The 17,634-nt window shown below is 42.2% G+C and overlaps 1 protein-coding gene across 1 annotated transcript in view; it reads left to right on the plus strand.

The window, feature by feature from the left end:
• ZNF143 (zinc finger protein 143) overlaps positions 1-17,634 on the plus strand; it is a 76,656-nt gene that overhangs the window by 26,916 nt on the left and 32,106 nt on the right. The window contains exons 8-10 of the mRNA XM_077818398.1: positions 3,845-3,964; positions 5,981-6,056; positions 9,112-9,237. Coding sequence (XP_077674524.1) covers positions 3,845-3,964; positions 5,981-6,056; positions 9,112-9,237 — 322 coding nt within the window. The remainder of the gene's footprint in view (positions 1-3,844; positions 3,965-5,980; positions 6,057-9,111; positions 9,238-17,634) is intronic.

Genomic DNA, 17,634 nt, shown 5'->3' on the forward strand with positions numbered 1-17,634 from the left:
TAAAAAAAATTCTCTTGGGTTTCTGATTTGGGTTTATAGGCTGACTCTTGGTTTGAGGACACAGCAGCAAGGGGTTAAGACAGCAGTTCTCAAACTGTGGGTCGGGACCCTAAAGTGGTTGCAACCCTGTTTTAATGGGATTGTCACAGCTGGCTTAGACTTGCTGGGGCCGGGGCCAAAGCCCGAGCCCCACCTTCCGGGGCTAAAGCTGGAGCCCGAGGACATCAGCCCTGGGCTGTGGGGCTCAGTTACAGGCCCCCTGCCTGAAGCTGTAGCCCTTGGGCATCAGCTTTGGTCCCCCTGCCTGGGGTGGTGAGGCTTGGGCTTTGGCCCCCCCACCCAGGACGGGGTCAGGCTTTGGTCCCCCCTCCTGGGGTCGTGTAGTAAATTTTGTTGTCAGAAAGGGGTCGCGGTGCAATGAAGTTTGAGAACCTCTGGGTTAAGCAATTCTACATCTAGTTTTTCAGCTTCCAGTTATCTCACAAAAGGTGATGAAGTGGCTGTTCTTTTCCTTAGAGAGACATACTAGGTATATGCCTCCAGACGCTCTCTTCGGTCTCCTTGGTAGCATTTCATTCTTCTACCAAGTGCCCCCCACTTGTCTCACAGATTTGGGCAAGGGAGCAGCAAAGGAGGCCTTGATCCAAATCAACCCTTTAAGGAGCAATGTAAAATTTCTATTCCTTTTGAAAATAAGATTGTTTCATTGAGTTCATAGTACCACTTAAAGTTTAAAAATCTTTCCAAAAGGGAAGTCTTCCCTGAGAGGTTCTAGTGGGAAAACTTGGATGCAATTTCTGAAGCTAGGCCCGGAGAAGGGTCAGGAGTCTCAATCTCTTAAACATAAGTGGGTATGACGGTCTTTCTCTTCACAGGGTCTTTTTGTAAAGAAATAGAATAAGACAAGGAAAGAACAGAGTTGCTTCTTTACTTTAAAGTTCCACAAACAAAAAAGGTAATTAAAAAAAACAATAAAAAGTCTTTCTTCCTACATCAAAGAAAATCTCTGTAATTCCTGCCGCTCCTGGCTAATGAGGACATGATTTAGATGGGGTGGAGAATTTCCTAACAAAGTGAAATTTGTGTCTCCACCCATGAAAGACAGGAAAACTACTCCTTTTCTTAATATTTGATGATGTCCTCCGAATATTCTGGTTATAAGCTCTTTGGAAAGCTAAGTCAGACAAGATAAAGATTTAAAACTGGACGTTGTCTGCATACCAAAGGCACTGGAAGCCCACATCTCACATGCCACAATGGTGTCAGAGAGCTGGGACCAAATTTTAAGTAATTTTATCCCCAAGGTATGAAAATTCCTTCACAGAAAGAAATTTTACTCTGTAACTTAGGGGAGACAGCCTAGATTAAATCATGCTATCAGTCACTCTAAACTCTACTGTTCAGGATTTCATGGATGCTGGTATGGGCCCTCTGTTTCAACAGTCAAGGACAAATTAGTATGCTACAGTTCTGTTTGATCATTAGTAGCCGTGTACAGTCAGCTGAATGATGCTTTCCCATTTCATCACCAGAATTTCTTCAGCGAGGAGGCCATAGCAGGGTAGCAGAGTAGCAGGTTTCCAATAGCAAACTTGCTTGAGAGACGAAATGCTGAAAACAATTTATTTTTCACTTTCTGAAGGCCCCTCATTAATTTTAGTTATACTTAGTAGTAGTAAAAATTGGTGAGTGCCCAGCCTGGTAGTTTCCTGGCACCAATATTTTCAGATGGTCTGTGGATGTGGTGTCTAACCTGTGGCCCTCAATGGCAACTACATTAAGAAGAAAATTGATTCTCCCACCCAGCCACAACACACAGCAACTTGGAGTCTGCTGTAACTTTGTACAGGTTGGCTTTGATTCCCAAAGAAACATATGGCAACTGAGGAGAGCCAGGGCGCAGCATACTCCGACCCAGAATGAGACCTGATTTTCAGAAAGTGCTGAGTATCCACTCTAAAAATCAGGCCTCTTTGAGGTGTCTCTAGTTGAGGCACCCCAAAATCACTAGTCACTTGACCATGATTTCATTTAGATTCAGGTTGGTGTCTGCATGTTTATTAGAGGAATGATACATTGAAATCCTCAGCTAAACAATAAAGGTAATCATGGGCATTAGTTGTCCAATGCAGCACCTTTTTGAGCCATTAGATTGGTTATTATATAGCTATTTTTCTGGTGGTAGCAAGTTTAGTACTTAAAATTAGTGAGTTATTGGCTCAAAAGATTGGATTAATTTTGATGTCCCGTGTGTTCTGTTACTTGTAATCTGTGTTGCAAGCAGAGAATCTTATTTCATGATGGTAAAGATAAAATAGCCCTTTATCACCAGCATTTTGAAAACGGAAACTTAAACCCAGCTGTGTATTTCAGTAATACTTCTCCCAAGGACACACTGATTTTAGACTTTAAAGGGACACTGTCAGAATAAAAATAATATTTAACAAAAATATTCCCTTACATTTGTTAATATTAGTACCTTAAATGATTAAAATGAAATAATTTTAACAATATAATTTACTCTTTCCAATTAACCTGATTTGTTTACTTTTTGCATTTTCAATTTGGACAAGGAAGACAGATTAGTTAGTTTTGCTTTTGTTTATAATGGATTTCAAATCTATTTTATGTTCTAGTTTTTATGTACCAGTGCAGTGCATTGTTCCATTGGGTTGCAAATATTGCTGGGGAATATTTAGAGCCGTGTTTTCTCTGAAATACTAATAATTTAAAAAATAAACCATATGAGTTAATATTTGGTGACGTAAACCTTTTTTAAAAAAAAGTAAATCCTAATTGGACTGTCCTGACCTGATATTTAATATTTTATTTTAAAAAGGTAAATTGGGAGTTGCTTCTGTTGCTGATTAATATTAAAAATAAAAGTTACAAGTGTCTGCAGTTGCATATACATTGTATTGTAATTTAGAGATAGCAGGCACTTTCAGAGTAGAAAGTAGGAAGCACGGCATCTGAATGTGTTCAGAGAAGCACTTCCTTTAGCACCTTTCCTATGAGTTTGGACAAGTGTTATAGTCTAACCCATTCACTTCCACTAGATTATTTACATTCTTTCTGGACTCACTTTTCATGTTAACTTTCTTTTCACTGTTTTTTGATTATTCATTTATGCCATTGTCATTTATTAGCTGAAAATAAATTAACTTCACAGGCTTCTGTGTTTTGTTTCCTCCTTTCACAACAAAATTCTGTTGGCCAAAATTTTGCAGACTGAAGTGCAATGTTACTCTTAACTTTTGAATAATTGTTTCTTATTTATTGAGCCCTGGTAGTATTCTCAGCCCCATATAAACCTATAAAAAGACTGTTCCTACCCTGAGGAATCGATAATCTAACCAAAACATAGATTACACAGTCCAAATATGCAGGCATAGAGGCTCAAGGTCTAATCTTCAAGCCAGAAATGCTTTTTTTTTTAAAAATCGTTTGTTTTTAAGTCTATATTAATTGTTTGGGGGGTTATTATTAAAAAGCCTCACAGAAGAATTGTGTTTTAAGGAAAGATTTGAATAAAGAGAAATAAAGTTGCTTGGTAGACCAGTTTGAGAGGAAATTCCAATTGCAGGAGCTGCATTGAAGAAGGCATGAAGACAAGAACGGGAGAAGGAAATGAAACTTAAGGGACATTAGGGAGAGTAGGTTGGAAGGAAGACAAGCTTCAGGAGGAGAATCAGCAAACACAGCAAATGGCAGGGTGGACTGAGTCAAAAGACATCAACTAGGATTAACTCTCATTATTTCTTATTTTGAAAATCTGATTTTTGTCTAATTGGTTATAAACGTCTTAAATGATTTCCATGTTGTCATATTTGTTTTATCCTAGATTGTCTTGCAAGGACATGGAACAAGAGTGACAGCTAAATCTCAGCCAAGTGGAGAGAAGGCTTTTCGCTGTGAATATGATGGCTGTGGAAAATTGTACACAACAGCTCACCATCTTAAGGTAATTGCAGAATGAGGGTCAGTGGCTTGCAGGCATTCTTTGGTTACACAATTACATGGACAAAGGTAATGGAAACATACAAGAAGTCAGACACAAGAGCATTCTTTTTATCCTAAGTTGAGTACACTGAAATCTCCATCAATAGGATGTTCTAGATGCCCCAGTTTCTCCAAACTGTCATGCTTAGTGTTCTGCGATGAGGCCCTTTTTAGAAAGTTTAACAGGTAATGGACTGTTATCAGTGGGCCAGCCAAATACACGCCACGCTTTGGGAAACGCTGCCAGAAAACATGAATTAAACAAATGCATCACAGCTGAGAACTGGGAAGACCAGCAGGAAAAAAGGTTGAATGTAAAGGTTGTCAATCTTCGGATTTTCAAAGCAGAATGAATGTAGATGTGTAAGGTTCCTATATTGCAAGTATCACAAAGTATGTCACTTTTTTCATCAAGATAGCCACCATCAGCAGTAGCCTGGAGATGCTACAATTAAATTTTAATTTCTATGTTTATATACAATGGGAAGCTCTGCTCTATCATGTGAATTCTCATATTGCTGTATTGTGATCTTTAGTTCTTTAGAGCGATCAAATATTCAAAGTTGAAAAGTTGGAACAGTTCTTGTTTTTCTACTTGCTCCCTGGTTCCCTTTTTCAATCCCGTGCTTAGCTCTGGTACATGGAACGTAGAGAAGTACAGATGCCAACTAGGTTAGTCGCTTGCAGATGCGGGAGGGTGCAACCTTTCCAATGATAGTGCAGTCTAGAATCAGTCTCTCACTCCATGTGGATCTAATCCAGTGGTGGAGTACTGGCTAAATGTCTCATGCAGCAGGGGAAGGATCACTGGGAGGCGTCATAGGGATTGAGAGAAGATTGGAGTGAAGGGTTGCCAACTTTATAATCGCACAAAACCAAACACCCTTGCCCCGAAGCTCTGCCCATACCCCTTCTCCTAGACCCCGCCCCCTGCTCACTCCATACTCCTTCCCTCTGTCGCTCCCTCTCCCACACCCTCCCTCACTTTCACTGAGCTGGGGCCTGAGGTTGGGAAACGGGAGGGGGTGAGGGCTCCAGCTGGGGGTGCAGGCACTGGGGTGGGGCCAGAAATAAGGGGTTCAGGGTGCAGGAGGGGGCTTAGGGCTGGGGCAGGGCATTGGGGTGCAGGAGGGGGTGCGGCTGGGGATGAGGGGTTTGGGGTGCAGGAGGGGGCTTAGGGCTGGGGTGTGGGAGGGGATGTGGTGTACAGGCTCTGGGAGGGAGTTTGGGTGTGAGAGGGGGACAGGAGGTGGGGGTGTGGGCTCCGGGAGGGAGTTAGGGTGTGGGATTGGGTTCTGACCTGGGGCAGGGGGTTGGGGTACAGGCTCCAGCCAGGCGATGCGGCCAGTCGGAGCTGCAAAGCCAGCGCTCGGGGTGGGGGCGGCCCGCAGAGTTCCTGTGGCTGACCCTGCGCCTAGGAGCCAGACATGCCAGCTGCTTCCGGGAGACGCGTAGAGTCAGGGAATGCAGGGAGTCTGCCTTAGTCCCACTGTGCCGCTGACTGGACTTTTAATGGCCTGGTCAGCAGTGCTGACCGGAGCTGCCAGAGTCCCTTTTCGACCAGGCATTCCAGTTGAAAAGTGGACTCCTGGCAACCCTATCAGGGTGGAGTGTAGCCCTTGAGACACACATGCACACAGCCAGACTACTGTCAATTTTGCCAGTTTAGCTGTTTGGTGACCCTTTCAGTTGTCTCTTCTGCTTCTTTACAAAAATAGGACAAATCACCTGTTTCAGTAAAACTGATCAGGGCATCAGGTCAGATCCTGAAAACAGAGACATTACTACTTTTCCAGAACACATTATTATCCTATTTTTAAAAAATCATTATTATTGTTGAAAAAAAGAACACTTCTTAAGCAGTGACTTCCAAGAAGAGAGACTAAACATATAATTTTTGACAATGAAATAGTTTTTATATTTGAGAAAGCGGACAAAATACTGTATTATATCAATGTGGTGGATGTCTTTTTAACAGGTGCATGAAAGGTCGCACACAGGAGATCGACCATATCAGTGTGAACATCCTGGTTGTGGCAAAGCATTTGCAACAGGTAACGTTTTGGGGAGTGTTTTCTCCTGTTTGCTAGGGCCTGTCTGTTTCCTTATAAGACATGTTTTTGTTAATGCAGTTTTTAAACTGCTATGCAGAAAGGCTAGATTTCAGTCCATTTATGAGAAGTGGGCATATTTTCAGCTAACATAGCTTAGTAAAGATGGAATGAGGCTTATGGAAAAGAGTATTTTGAGCGTTATTGAAGCAGAAACGTAATGAAACAAAGAGATACAGAAGAAAATGTGTAATCTAGCATCCTATTGTCAGTTTCTACACTATGGACAGAAAAATCTATTAATGTGGAATAAGTTTCATGAGTTAAATAAGGTGAAAATAAAAAGGCTCAACTTGCTGGCTGCAGACAAGGATATCTGAGCCTCTGATCCCCAGTTGAAAAAAAAATTTTGATCGGTGATACTCTGTGTCAAGCAGTGTGCTTGATCTGGTTCTTTTTCACCGTCGCATCAAGCAGTGACATTTCTCATAAAGTAAGTGAATTTAACAGCTCATACAGACTAGTCCATTTATGCATGACATTTCATTTGATCTTGTAAAATGGAGTGATGAGATGAGTAAGTAAAATATGGAGGATAGTAAAACAAGCAGTGGCTGTTTTAAAAAGTTCTTTTCTTGGTTTTTGAACATGATTGTAATAGAAACAAAGAGATAGGGTTAAAAAAACCCTGAAACTTGAAAGATTAAGAAGATTGCATGAAGAACTCCTTCCATGGTAATATAAAAAGCCTGGTTTCTTTGTAGGCATACTAATATAAGCAATACTAGGCTGAAAGGCCAACACAAAAACAACTGCACTTCAGTGACTTCACATAAATTTAGTTGCACAGTGTTTGTAAAGCAATTTTAAGATTATAGTACAAGGGTGGCCAAATTTACTGACCCTCTCAGCCACAAATGACAATCTTCAGAAGTTCGAGAGCTGGGGCGCACCTGTCGGAACTCGGGGCTTCAGTCCTGTGAGAAGCACCTGTTGGGGCTCAGGGCTTTAGCCTTGCCAGGAGGGGAGGTTTCTGGCTTTTAGCCCCATGGGAGGTGCCTCTCATTGCTAGGGGCTGAAGTCCCACTCCTGTTGAAGCCCTGAGCCATGGCAGGTGTGCCCCGTGGGGCTGAAGCCCTGAGTTGGGGTAGAAGCCAGAGGTGATGCGTGAGGTAGGGCATGTGGGGTCACATCCCCTCCCCGTCCCACACCTGATTTTTGCCAGGGTTTGCTGACCCCACTCGGTCTTATGGTGTCGCCAGGCCTCCTCCCTGCACGGCAGCTGCTGGAGCTGGCAAATTGGGAGCTGCGACCATGCGGAGAGGCAGCAGCAAACAGCTAGGAACTGCAGGGAGTGCCACTGCTTTTGCTGCTGCTTGTCCCTGTAGCTCCCAGCTGTTTGCAGCTGCCTCTCTATGGGGAGCTAACACCTGGGAGCTGCAGGGAGGGGCTGCTGAGGGTAAGAGGGGGGGATGTGCCTGGGGATGGTGACTCAAGCTGTTGGGGAGGCCGAACCTTTAAATTTTGTCCCCCCACTCTCAGCAACCACCTGTCATCTCAGGCAGAAGCCCTTCCCCCCACTGCAGGGCAGAAGCCCTGAACTCTCCCTGCCAGTCTGGTAGGCGGAGAATGTGCGGGGTTCTGCGAGCTGCACTTTAACTATGCAAGAGCCGCATGTGGCTTGCAAGACGCAGTTTGGCCACCTCCGCTGCATACCATTGCAACAGACAGAAGGACAAATACATTACCTTTTATTTTCCTATTAATGTCTAAGTGTATTTTTGATCAGTTATTGTACCAGTTGAGCCTGGCAAACCCTGCAGATGTTTAAATGCATCTTCAAGGATTAAATGACCTGGATTTAATAGTAGTAGCTTTTCTGAGTTGGATTCTGAGGCTGTGTTTGTGTTGTAGAAGTAAGAAAGAACACAAGTTAGGGGATTGGCTAACTTGGTAGACGCACTTCATGTTTTCAAATAGTGTTTTTAATCAAAACTTCAACTGTTACGGAGATATAGCAACAGCACATTGTAAAGTTAAATCAGGAACCACATTCTGAAAATCCAAGGCCTTTGTTTAGTAGAAATGTGTGTATCACTATGGGGCCAGGAAAGATGCATGTTAGTCTGTCTTCAGCAACTTTTTCTGGGTTCTTTGGTTCTGCATTTTTCTAGGGGACTAGAGATAGGATGCTCTCAGTGGAGGATCCTTTGCTCAGAAACTAGCCCCCACCTTCTCACTTCACCAAAACCTCCATTTTGTTGTCCCTTCAGGGCACAGCGCAAGGCAGTCCCTTTAGGGCCTAATCCAAAGCCCACTGAAGTGAATGAGCCTCCTCAAGGGGGGTATGTCTTCCCATTGAGTTCAGTGGCCTCTGGATCAGGCCCTTCAATTTCTCAGTATTGTTATTTATCACAGGATTATTGCTCTTGATATTTGCCTTAGAAGGGGAGATTGTCTATGGTTATTGCATAATGTGTTTCTAAAAAAATGAAATAGCACCCGGAGGCTTGACTGATGGGTGCAATTTTATAACTCAGAATAGTCGTTTGTAGAATAAGAAGCCAATAAATAAATGGGAGCCACGTGCCAGCTGTGTGTCTGAAGTCAGTGGGAGCAGGATTGGGCTCTGTCTGAAACTATTATGATGAGAATAGCTGCTAAGAGAGAGAAAGCTCAGATTGTTCTGGACCTTTTTTTTCTTTTACAGAAGCTTGAGCAAAGGTTTGACCACTTTGGTACAATCACCAGAATTTGTCCCATTGTAAGGAAAAGGAGAAAAATTAGAAAAAGTATGTTTTTCATAAGTAATGTGAAAGAGGATTTCTAAAATGCAAGCAGTGCTTTGTTGCTCTGGTTATGTGATCAGTGATATGTTTGGAGAGTGAGATGAATAGAAGAACTGATTTTTGTTACTGATTGGTCAGAGGACTTCATAACTGGACTGACGAGCACAGTTCTTATGACCAGATACATTCGGAGTATTAGATATATTTCCATGGCAGTATTGTAACATCTAAGATTTTGGTTTGTTGTTTTTTTTTTTAATTGTCTTCAGGTTATGGGTTAAAAAGCCATGTCCGAACCCATACTGGAGAGAAGCCCTATCGGTGTACAGAGGAGAACTGCACCAAGTCATTCAAGACTTCTGGAGACCTGCAGAAACACATCAGAACCCACACAGGTACAAGGAGTCTTTACAATGGTCGCTCTTTCTCTTTGCTTTCTTGGTTCTTTGTTTTAAATTAAAATCTATTTAGTTAGAGACGCTATAGAAGGAATTTAACCCTTCGCTTTGAGTGACTTGTATTTGTGAAATCAGAATAAGTATACTCTGCCTTAGCGCACAACTGCTCTCAAAAGTCCCCTTTGAAGCCTACATGACAAAATAGTATTTTAGCATTGCAAACACCGTTGCAAGTCCTTAGCACAATAGTAATGCTCCTCATCTCAACATACAGTTTTTTTGGGAACTGTGCATAGGCCTTCACACTGCTATTGCAGTTGCACTATCTTTGAACCAGGTGCATCACCATTGAATCCTACACTGACTGAGTCCGTCTGCACCTTTGCAGTGCCACTGTGGATAAAAGTTACTAGAATTGCAGCTGCAACAGAGCAATTACTCCTCCCAGTGCCAACTCTCAGTGCTGCTACTCATCCTCCAGTGACAGTTTTGTCATTTCAGAGCTAGCTGTCAAATACCTTGCCAACCAGCTGTGTGCAGGTCCAAGAACTGTGGTACTCAGCTTGTCTTGGCTCTTTCTGTTTTCCCCACGCCCTTAGAGCAGCAGGGAAGGACACAACAAGATCATGCAGAAAAACAGCAAAAATACTTTTTATTAAAACTTTTCAGTTGTATAAAAAATAAAATCTTTTGGTGTCTTCCATGCAGTGGTGGATCACTTAAAAAATAAAAAGAACAAAAATCCCTTATTAGCAGCAGCATGTAAGCACTTTACACACACCATCCACTTACTATAATAGTCGTTGTATTAAGATTAAGATTAAACTCGGTAAGTTTATGGAGGAGATGGTATGATGGGATAACATGGTTTTGGTAATTAAATATTCATGGTAAATAGGCCCAATGGCCTGTGATGGGATATTAGATGGGGTGGGATCTGAGTTACCCAGGAAAGAATTTTCTGTAGTATCTGGCTGATGAATCTTGCCCATATGCTCAGGGTTTAGCTGATCGCCATATTTGGGGTCGGGAAGGAATTTTCCTCCAGGGCAGATTGGAAGAGGCCCTGGAGGTTTTTCGCCTTCCTCTGTAGCATGGGGCTTGGGTCACTTGCTGGAGGATTCTCTGCTCCTTGAAGTCTTTAAACCATGATTTGAGGACTTCAATAGCACAGACATAAGTGAGAGGTTTTTTGCAGGAGTGAGTGGGTGAAATTCTGTGGCCTGCATTGTGCAGGAGGTCAGACTACATGATCATAATCGTCCCTTCTGACATAAATATCTATGAATCCATGACAGTCTGTACATCTATGGAATGTCACCTTCACTCCTGAGATCTGAAAAAGGGACATAAATTTAAAAATACACAACCAGGATGACCACCTAACCCCTACTCAACCTCTAGTGCCATTAAATACCTCATGATAGTGCTCCAGCACCTCCTTGTTCTTCTTCCTCCAACCAAATACCCTTGAAGAGTGATAGAAGAGTGGGCCCCCAGTTTATTAGATGGGATGGAATAATGGGGAGCTTGTTGGACCACATGGAGGACATCCTTCCTTCAGACCCTGGCCTTTACCGCTCACATCTCTGGATTTTAGAGGCCAAAAAAAGAGAGAGGGAAGGAAACCTTTAGTTGTACTTCAGATCCAGAAAAGAGAATCAAAAGCACAGGCAAAGAACAATTATAAAAACTGTTGAAAGAATAAAATCACTACATCTTTCTGGGCTTCCAGATCCAAAGTCAATCTACCAGTGGGCCAGGAGATACTTGTGATTCTTCACAATGATATCTGTGTGAGGGCATACAAGTGTTCATCACCTTCTCCTCCCAGCTCCTGTGTAGATCTTTGTTGAGAACTGAACCATATTAATGCAGTCATTACACAGTGCAGACAAATACACATTTAGATACCATAGATTAGGGCTCTCTAAATTTTTCATAGGATGGACCTCATCTTAATAGAAAAATTGTCCTGTGGATTGTCCCTCCTCTCATTCTTGCAATCACATATATTTGACAATTATAGCATTTGCTTACATAGAAAAGTCATATTAGTAAAGAATGTTACGTATTTTAATGCAATTTAGCAGCTGCAAGGAGTTGAGCCAGCACCATGTAACCAGCCAGCTCTTCACAGACCACCAGCAAGTCTTTCACAGTCCATCAATGGTCAAGGGACCATAGTTTGGGAACCTCTGCCATAGATATTGGATGCTGCGCCAGGAATTATGAATAGATGCAACAGTCCACAGGCTCAGCAGTAGTTGCAGTGAGTTCTGTTTGTGGATAAACCGAGTGATGCACCCAAAACAGGATGACTAATGTGGATGCACTGAACCAGTGCAAGTTGCACAGTGCAGTTCTCTTCCGTAGACCATGCCAGAGGCCCTCAGCCCTGATTGGCATTACGAACTAAAGCTGATATTGATCAATGCAAGATCTGCTGCTAACAACAAAAAACACATGCCCTCATGAGTGATGAGGCACCTGACATAGTCTGCATCACCAAAACCGGGAAGGATGACTCCACAAGCCTTGTGTTGGTGCACTTCACTCCCCCAGGTTTCTCAATATGCCACAGACCTAGATAGCACAAAAAGGCAGGTAGTACTGCATTCATTTTTTCTGCAAACCTGAAATGCAAGAGAGGTGCCTCAGGTAAGACCACTTCATCTGAATTCATTCATCTCACAGTAGAAACCAGAGCCAAAGATAACCTAGATTTTATGCTCACTTACAGACCACTAAAGGGTTCACAAGAGAGTTCACTGATACCTTGCCAGAGATGGTGGAGAGATACTCCAGACTTGTCATCCTGGGAGATTTAAACAAGGTCACAGATACAAAAGACCAGAAACTCATCTCCTCACTTCCCTCCCGAAGGTGTTCACAGGTCATCTCTGGTTCCGTCGACAAATCCAGTCACATCCTGGACCTGATCTTCAGGCTCTATGTTAGGATACAGAACATCACAACCTAGTCATTATTTTGGACTGATTGTTGTATGATTAGGGCAGTGGTCTCAGACTTTTCATTGCCCACACAACAAGAAAGACCAGTGACCCTGATTCAACCATGAAGACTCATGGACACCAACAAATTCCAGAGCTTTCTAAAGGACAACAGTACCCCACATGCTGAATGAGGAGTTGAGGACCTGGTGAGTCATTGCCATTCCATAGTGGCCTCAGCCACTGCTGTGCTGGCTCCCAGTTGGTCCCCTTCTCCCCATCACCCATACAGATCTTGGTTTTCTGACACTCTGTTTTGGATGAAGAAAGAAGGGGTGGAAACGTGAGTGCCGATAGTGGAAAACAAAGCCTGATTCAGATAGCATGAAAAAAAAAATTCCTCAAAGCTTATGCTGTGGCTGTGTTACAGGCCAAGACCTCTGTTGAAGCTGCTAAATCCCACCCCAAAGAGCTATCCATTGTGGTAAACCTCTTCATCAGTCCTGAATGCCAACCTGCAACAGAGCCTAGCACCAAATACTGCAAAGAGTGCCACTTTGCTGAAAAGATCATTTTGAGAAGCCGTCTCAAACAGCATGCATCTGCTCCACCTCCGCTCACCAACCAACATCCCACCTGCATTTCCAGAGTTCAGTACATTCAATGAAGAAGTTTTGTATACCCTAAAGGAGACTCGACGCAAGACTTATGACTCTGACCCATGCCCTTCTTGCTTGTGAAAGAGAGTTGTGAACAACTGGTGCCGCTTCTGACTGAAATAGCCAATGCCTCATTTAGAGAAGGAATCTTCCCTTGCTCCTTCAAACACCCAATAGTTTGACCAACACCTGAAGAAACCTACCCTGTATACTCAAGTCCTAGTCAGTTACCATCCTGCATCAAACCTCCCATAATTAAGCAAGTTCAGAGAAGAGCTAGCAAAAGGCTGATGATGCTCATTTAACTGACCCTAACGTTCTGACCCAGCACAGTCTGTATTCAGGGCAGGGCACAGAACCGAAACTGCTTTATTGGCACGGATGGATAATCTCCTCCTTTCAATGGATAGGCATCCATTCTCATCCTGCTGGACCTCTCTGCAGTATTTGACACTGTTGACCATGACATTCTGCTGTCTCGCCTTAGAGGGGTGACATGGGTCCAGGATAAGGCACAAAAATGGCTTGAGTCATCCCTGGAAGGATGTTTCCAGTGAGTAGTGATAGGAAACTGCAGCTCCATCAGTAGACCCTCACTTGTGGAGTTTCACAAGGATCAGTTTACTATCTGGTACTTTTTGACATCTACATGCAACTAGTAAGTGAACTGGTTAGATGACATAGACTCAAGTGCCAACAATATGCAGATGGTACACATTTCTACTTATCCTTTACCACATACAACCACACTACTTCTACCAAGATGGCCCAGTGGTTGGATGAGATCAGTTCTTGGACGAAGAACAGTTGGCTGAAGCTGAACCTGAGCAAGGCAGAGGGGAGTATTTTGAAAAGCTTATAACCCCGGTGTAGTCTCCATGGGTTGAAGATGCACATCCACAATTGGTCAGGTTAGTTTGTAGTGTAGGAGTACTCTTCGATTCCTCACTGTTGCTGAATTCTGACATAGCAGCATCCACGAGTAATGCTTTCTACCGTCTCTGTCTGGCTACGAAACTCCATCCCATCCTGGCCGACTAAGACCTAGCCTCAGTTATTCATGCCTTCCCCTCTCGTCTGGAGTACAGCAATGGTTTTGGTTATATATCTAGGCATGAAGCCTTCAGCACTTAGGAAACTCCAGTTAGTACAGAATGCTATAGCGCATCTCCTCAAAATCACAGGCTACCTGGAACATCTCAAACCTGTCCTTGACTCTCTCTATTGGCTTCACATAGAACCTTGAATCAAGTTCAAGGTCTTCAAAGCATTCCTTGGCCTGGTTCCAGGTTACCCAAAAGATCTTCTAAAGCTCTGGGATGAAGATCATGATGGACAGTTCTGCTCCTCTGGCCCAGTGGAACTCTCAACAGTAAGAGTAAAGCTCTTCTGAAACCTGTCAACAGTAAGAGTAAAGCTCTTCTGTGTGTGAGACGGAATTTTCTCCCGGGGTGATCCAAGGCACTGGAATGAACTCCCCTAGAAACTAAGGAAGATCACAAATCTAATCAATCCACTCCAAGTCCAAGGGACATTTCTTTGACTTTGCCTTCTCTAATATAAACACATAGCACCAGGTATATTTTTATTAAAAATAAATAAAGACACACATTATCTAAACAAGACACTTCACTGCAAGTGCTTCTCCCTCTGTGGAGGGGATGAGAGAACAAACAACGTGACAGATGTGTAGCTATGTGGCTTAACGCACTACTGAAAGGTGTTTAATGAGTGCGGTATAAAAACCTATATAGACAGGAACCCTCCCTATAAATGCTGAGCCTTTTCTTTTCCTTCTCCCTGATGAGACTCGTAGACTTTAATGTCAAGAGGGACCACTGTGATAATCTATTCTGACCTTTGCAAATCACAGACCACAGAACCTCACCCACCCACTGCTATAATACACCCATAACCTCTGTCTGAGTTACTGAAGTCTTACTAAAAACAACGAGGAGTCCTTGTGGCACTTTAGAGACTAACAGATTTATTTGGGCATAAGCTTTCATGGGCTAGAACCCACTTCATTGAATGCATGGAATGAAAATACAGGAGCAGGTATAAATACATGAAAGGATAGGGGGTTGCTGTACCAGTCTTACTGCAACTCACGCCCCAAACTACATCAACCTGATTCTCCCTCTTCCTCATTGCCAGTTTTCCCCCAGGCCCACTTATTGCTGCCAGAATGGTTTCTCCACTTACAAAGGGGCCTTCCCTGACCTTCCTGGCCTGGCTGAAAACTAGTAGTTGAGAGATGGTCATCTGGAAGGGCATATATCCAGAAATTAATAATGGTTTCTGGTACTGGGGAGGAGAGCAGGACTTGCTCTAGAAAACAGTTCTGACCTGCTTTGTTTGTTATTGTAACCCTCTTTAAACTAGACTGAGGTAGACTAGCTAACCCAGCAGACCCTGCTCTCCGCCTTTTGAAATAGCCATCTTCCAGCCACCTGGAAACTGGTCTGTTTTGTAACAGTTAAATTAGAAACACAAAGGGCTGGGTTCACAAACCAGTTGTGTGACATTCCTGCAGGCATTCTTTACATTACACTAAAAAAACCTGACTTTAAGAAAACACTGGTGCTGGGCAGGTCTGGCTCCAACTCCGCTCTTTTCTACCTGTAATCTGATGTGCAGTGTTCAAGGAACAATTGTAGAAACCATGGCAACACTACATTGCGACATGCACATTTAAAACACACACATACATCCTTTTGGCAGGAAACTGACAAATTTTTCTAGAACTGCTGTTTTAAAGAATTACTTACAGTTTCCTCTGCCAAACAGCTAACTGCTCTGAAGTTTCCTGGGAGTTAACGTCTGTCTCAGGGCTCCTTTTTTTATTTCTGTCTTACAATAATTATCCCTGCCCCTCCCTTCCTGCCTCCCCCCACCCCAGCCTTTCCTGAGCATGTGGGGAGGCTACCAATATAAATAATTTATTGCATGATTTTAAAAAACAAATCAATGTAGCTGTTATTAAGATAGATGAGTGTAAATTAGAAAATGTGGGGTGTCGAATTTATCATTCATGTGTAATTTTTTGATGCAGTTATACCATGGATGAATTTGAAACTATTTACTATTCTAAGGTGAAAAAACAACGAGGAGTCCTTGTGGCACCTTAGAGACTAACAAATGTATTTGGGCATAAGCTTTCGTGGGCTAAAACCCACTTCACCAGATACATGGAGTGAAAAATACAATAAGGAGTATATATATATTATAGCACATGAAAAGATGGGAGTTGCCTTATCAAGTGGCGGGAGGGGTGGGGGGACAGTGCTAACAAGGCCAATTCAATCCCGGTGGAGGTGACCTATTCTCAACAGTTGACGAGAAGTGGTGAATTAGCACTAACCCCCCACTTGGTAAGGCAACTCCCATCTTTTCACGTGCTGTAATACATATACTGCTTACTGTATTTTTCACTCCATGCATCTGATGAAGTGGGTTTTATCCCATGAAAGCTTATGCCTGAATAAATTTGTTAGTTTCTAAGGTGCCACAAGGGCTCCTCCTTGTTTTTGCTGATACAGACTAACACGGCTACCACTCTGAAACCTATTCTAAGGTGCCATGTTTGAAGTTCTATTACACAAAATAGATTTGTTTAAAAAAAATAATAAAGGCAGCCATGTCTGTAATGAATTTGCTTTGGTATTTTGAAGAAGTAAACTAAAATGTCAGGGATATTTATCTTTAAAAAGATAAAAGATGTTTCTGCCCATGAAGAGTAATTATTTTTATTAAAGAGTTTTAACTATGAAAAAGCTTTAATTTAAAAAAAATCTAATTATATGTTAAATCACTAAAACATTTTTGGCACTTTGTCAATTTAAGCTTATAAATGTACAAATTGTATAATACGCTTACATTTGATAAAGTGTTGGGTTTTTTTTAAATTGTCTAAATGCATATTTACATGTTAAAGAGCATTGAATGGGTAGGAGTCATTAAAAGCTTGTGAATAAATGATACAAATTGGTAAGCACCTTTAATCTAAACATTTACACAATTTGAGAATTTTGTTGAAAGGCCATATGATTGCCCCAGTTTCAGCTAAATATTTAGTAACAATGATTCAGCTAGTCTCAGCAGAAGATTTGTTAATTCAGTATGTTTCTGATGTTTGTGTTCAAGCCACAGAATGGATTTACATGAAATACTTTTTCCTAATATGATCATGAGCTGTGGAAGAGACTCCATGTGTTTCAAGGGCCAAAGATCCTAATATTTTTGTATTCTAAATCTATCACTTTGATGCTAGTTGTAAAATGGAGAAGGATTATAGGCAGAGCAATTTTAAGAAAATACTAACAAATTTTTAAAAATACCAGTAAGCAGTTGGTAGAATGTCTCTAATTAAAAATACAAAAAATATATATTCCAAATGAAAGACTGAACCCCATTCTCTGCTGTGCAGGTACATGCTAGAGTAATTGAATTCTCCATATCTAAACCGCCCCTGTTCAATAGAACATTATTGACTTCCTGTTCTAAACTGATGTATAGTTAGTGCTATGTGCTGTTATGTAGCTACTGTATTTACCCATTGAGGTGGCTACACATTAGTTATGGATTATCCACGCTTATAGTTTGTGTACTTATTTTAAGGACCCAGGTCTGCAGTCCTTATGCGAGAAGTCCCTTTTTACACAAGTAGTCCCAGTGGCTGAGTAAGGTTGGCAGGATTTGGTGCTAAATTTATAAAGCATTTTTGGTTGTTTCAAAATGAAGGATTCCGTAAAAATGTAGGGTTCATTTTCTTGGAACAC

Source organism: Eretmochelys imbricata, chromosome 6, assembly GCF_965152235.1.
Source record: "Eretmochelys imbricata isolate rEreImb1 chromosome 6, rEreImb1.hap1, whole genome shotgun sequence".
Lineage (NCBI taxonomy): Eukaryota > Metazoa > Chordata > Testudines > Cheloniidae > Eretmochelys > Eretmochelys imbricata.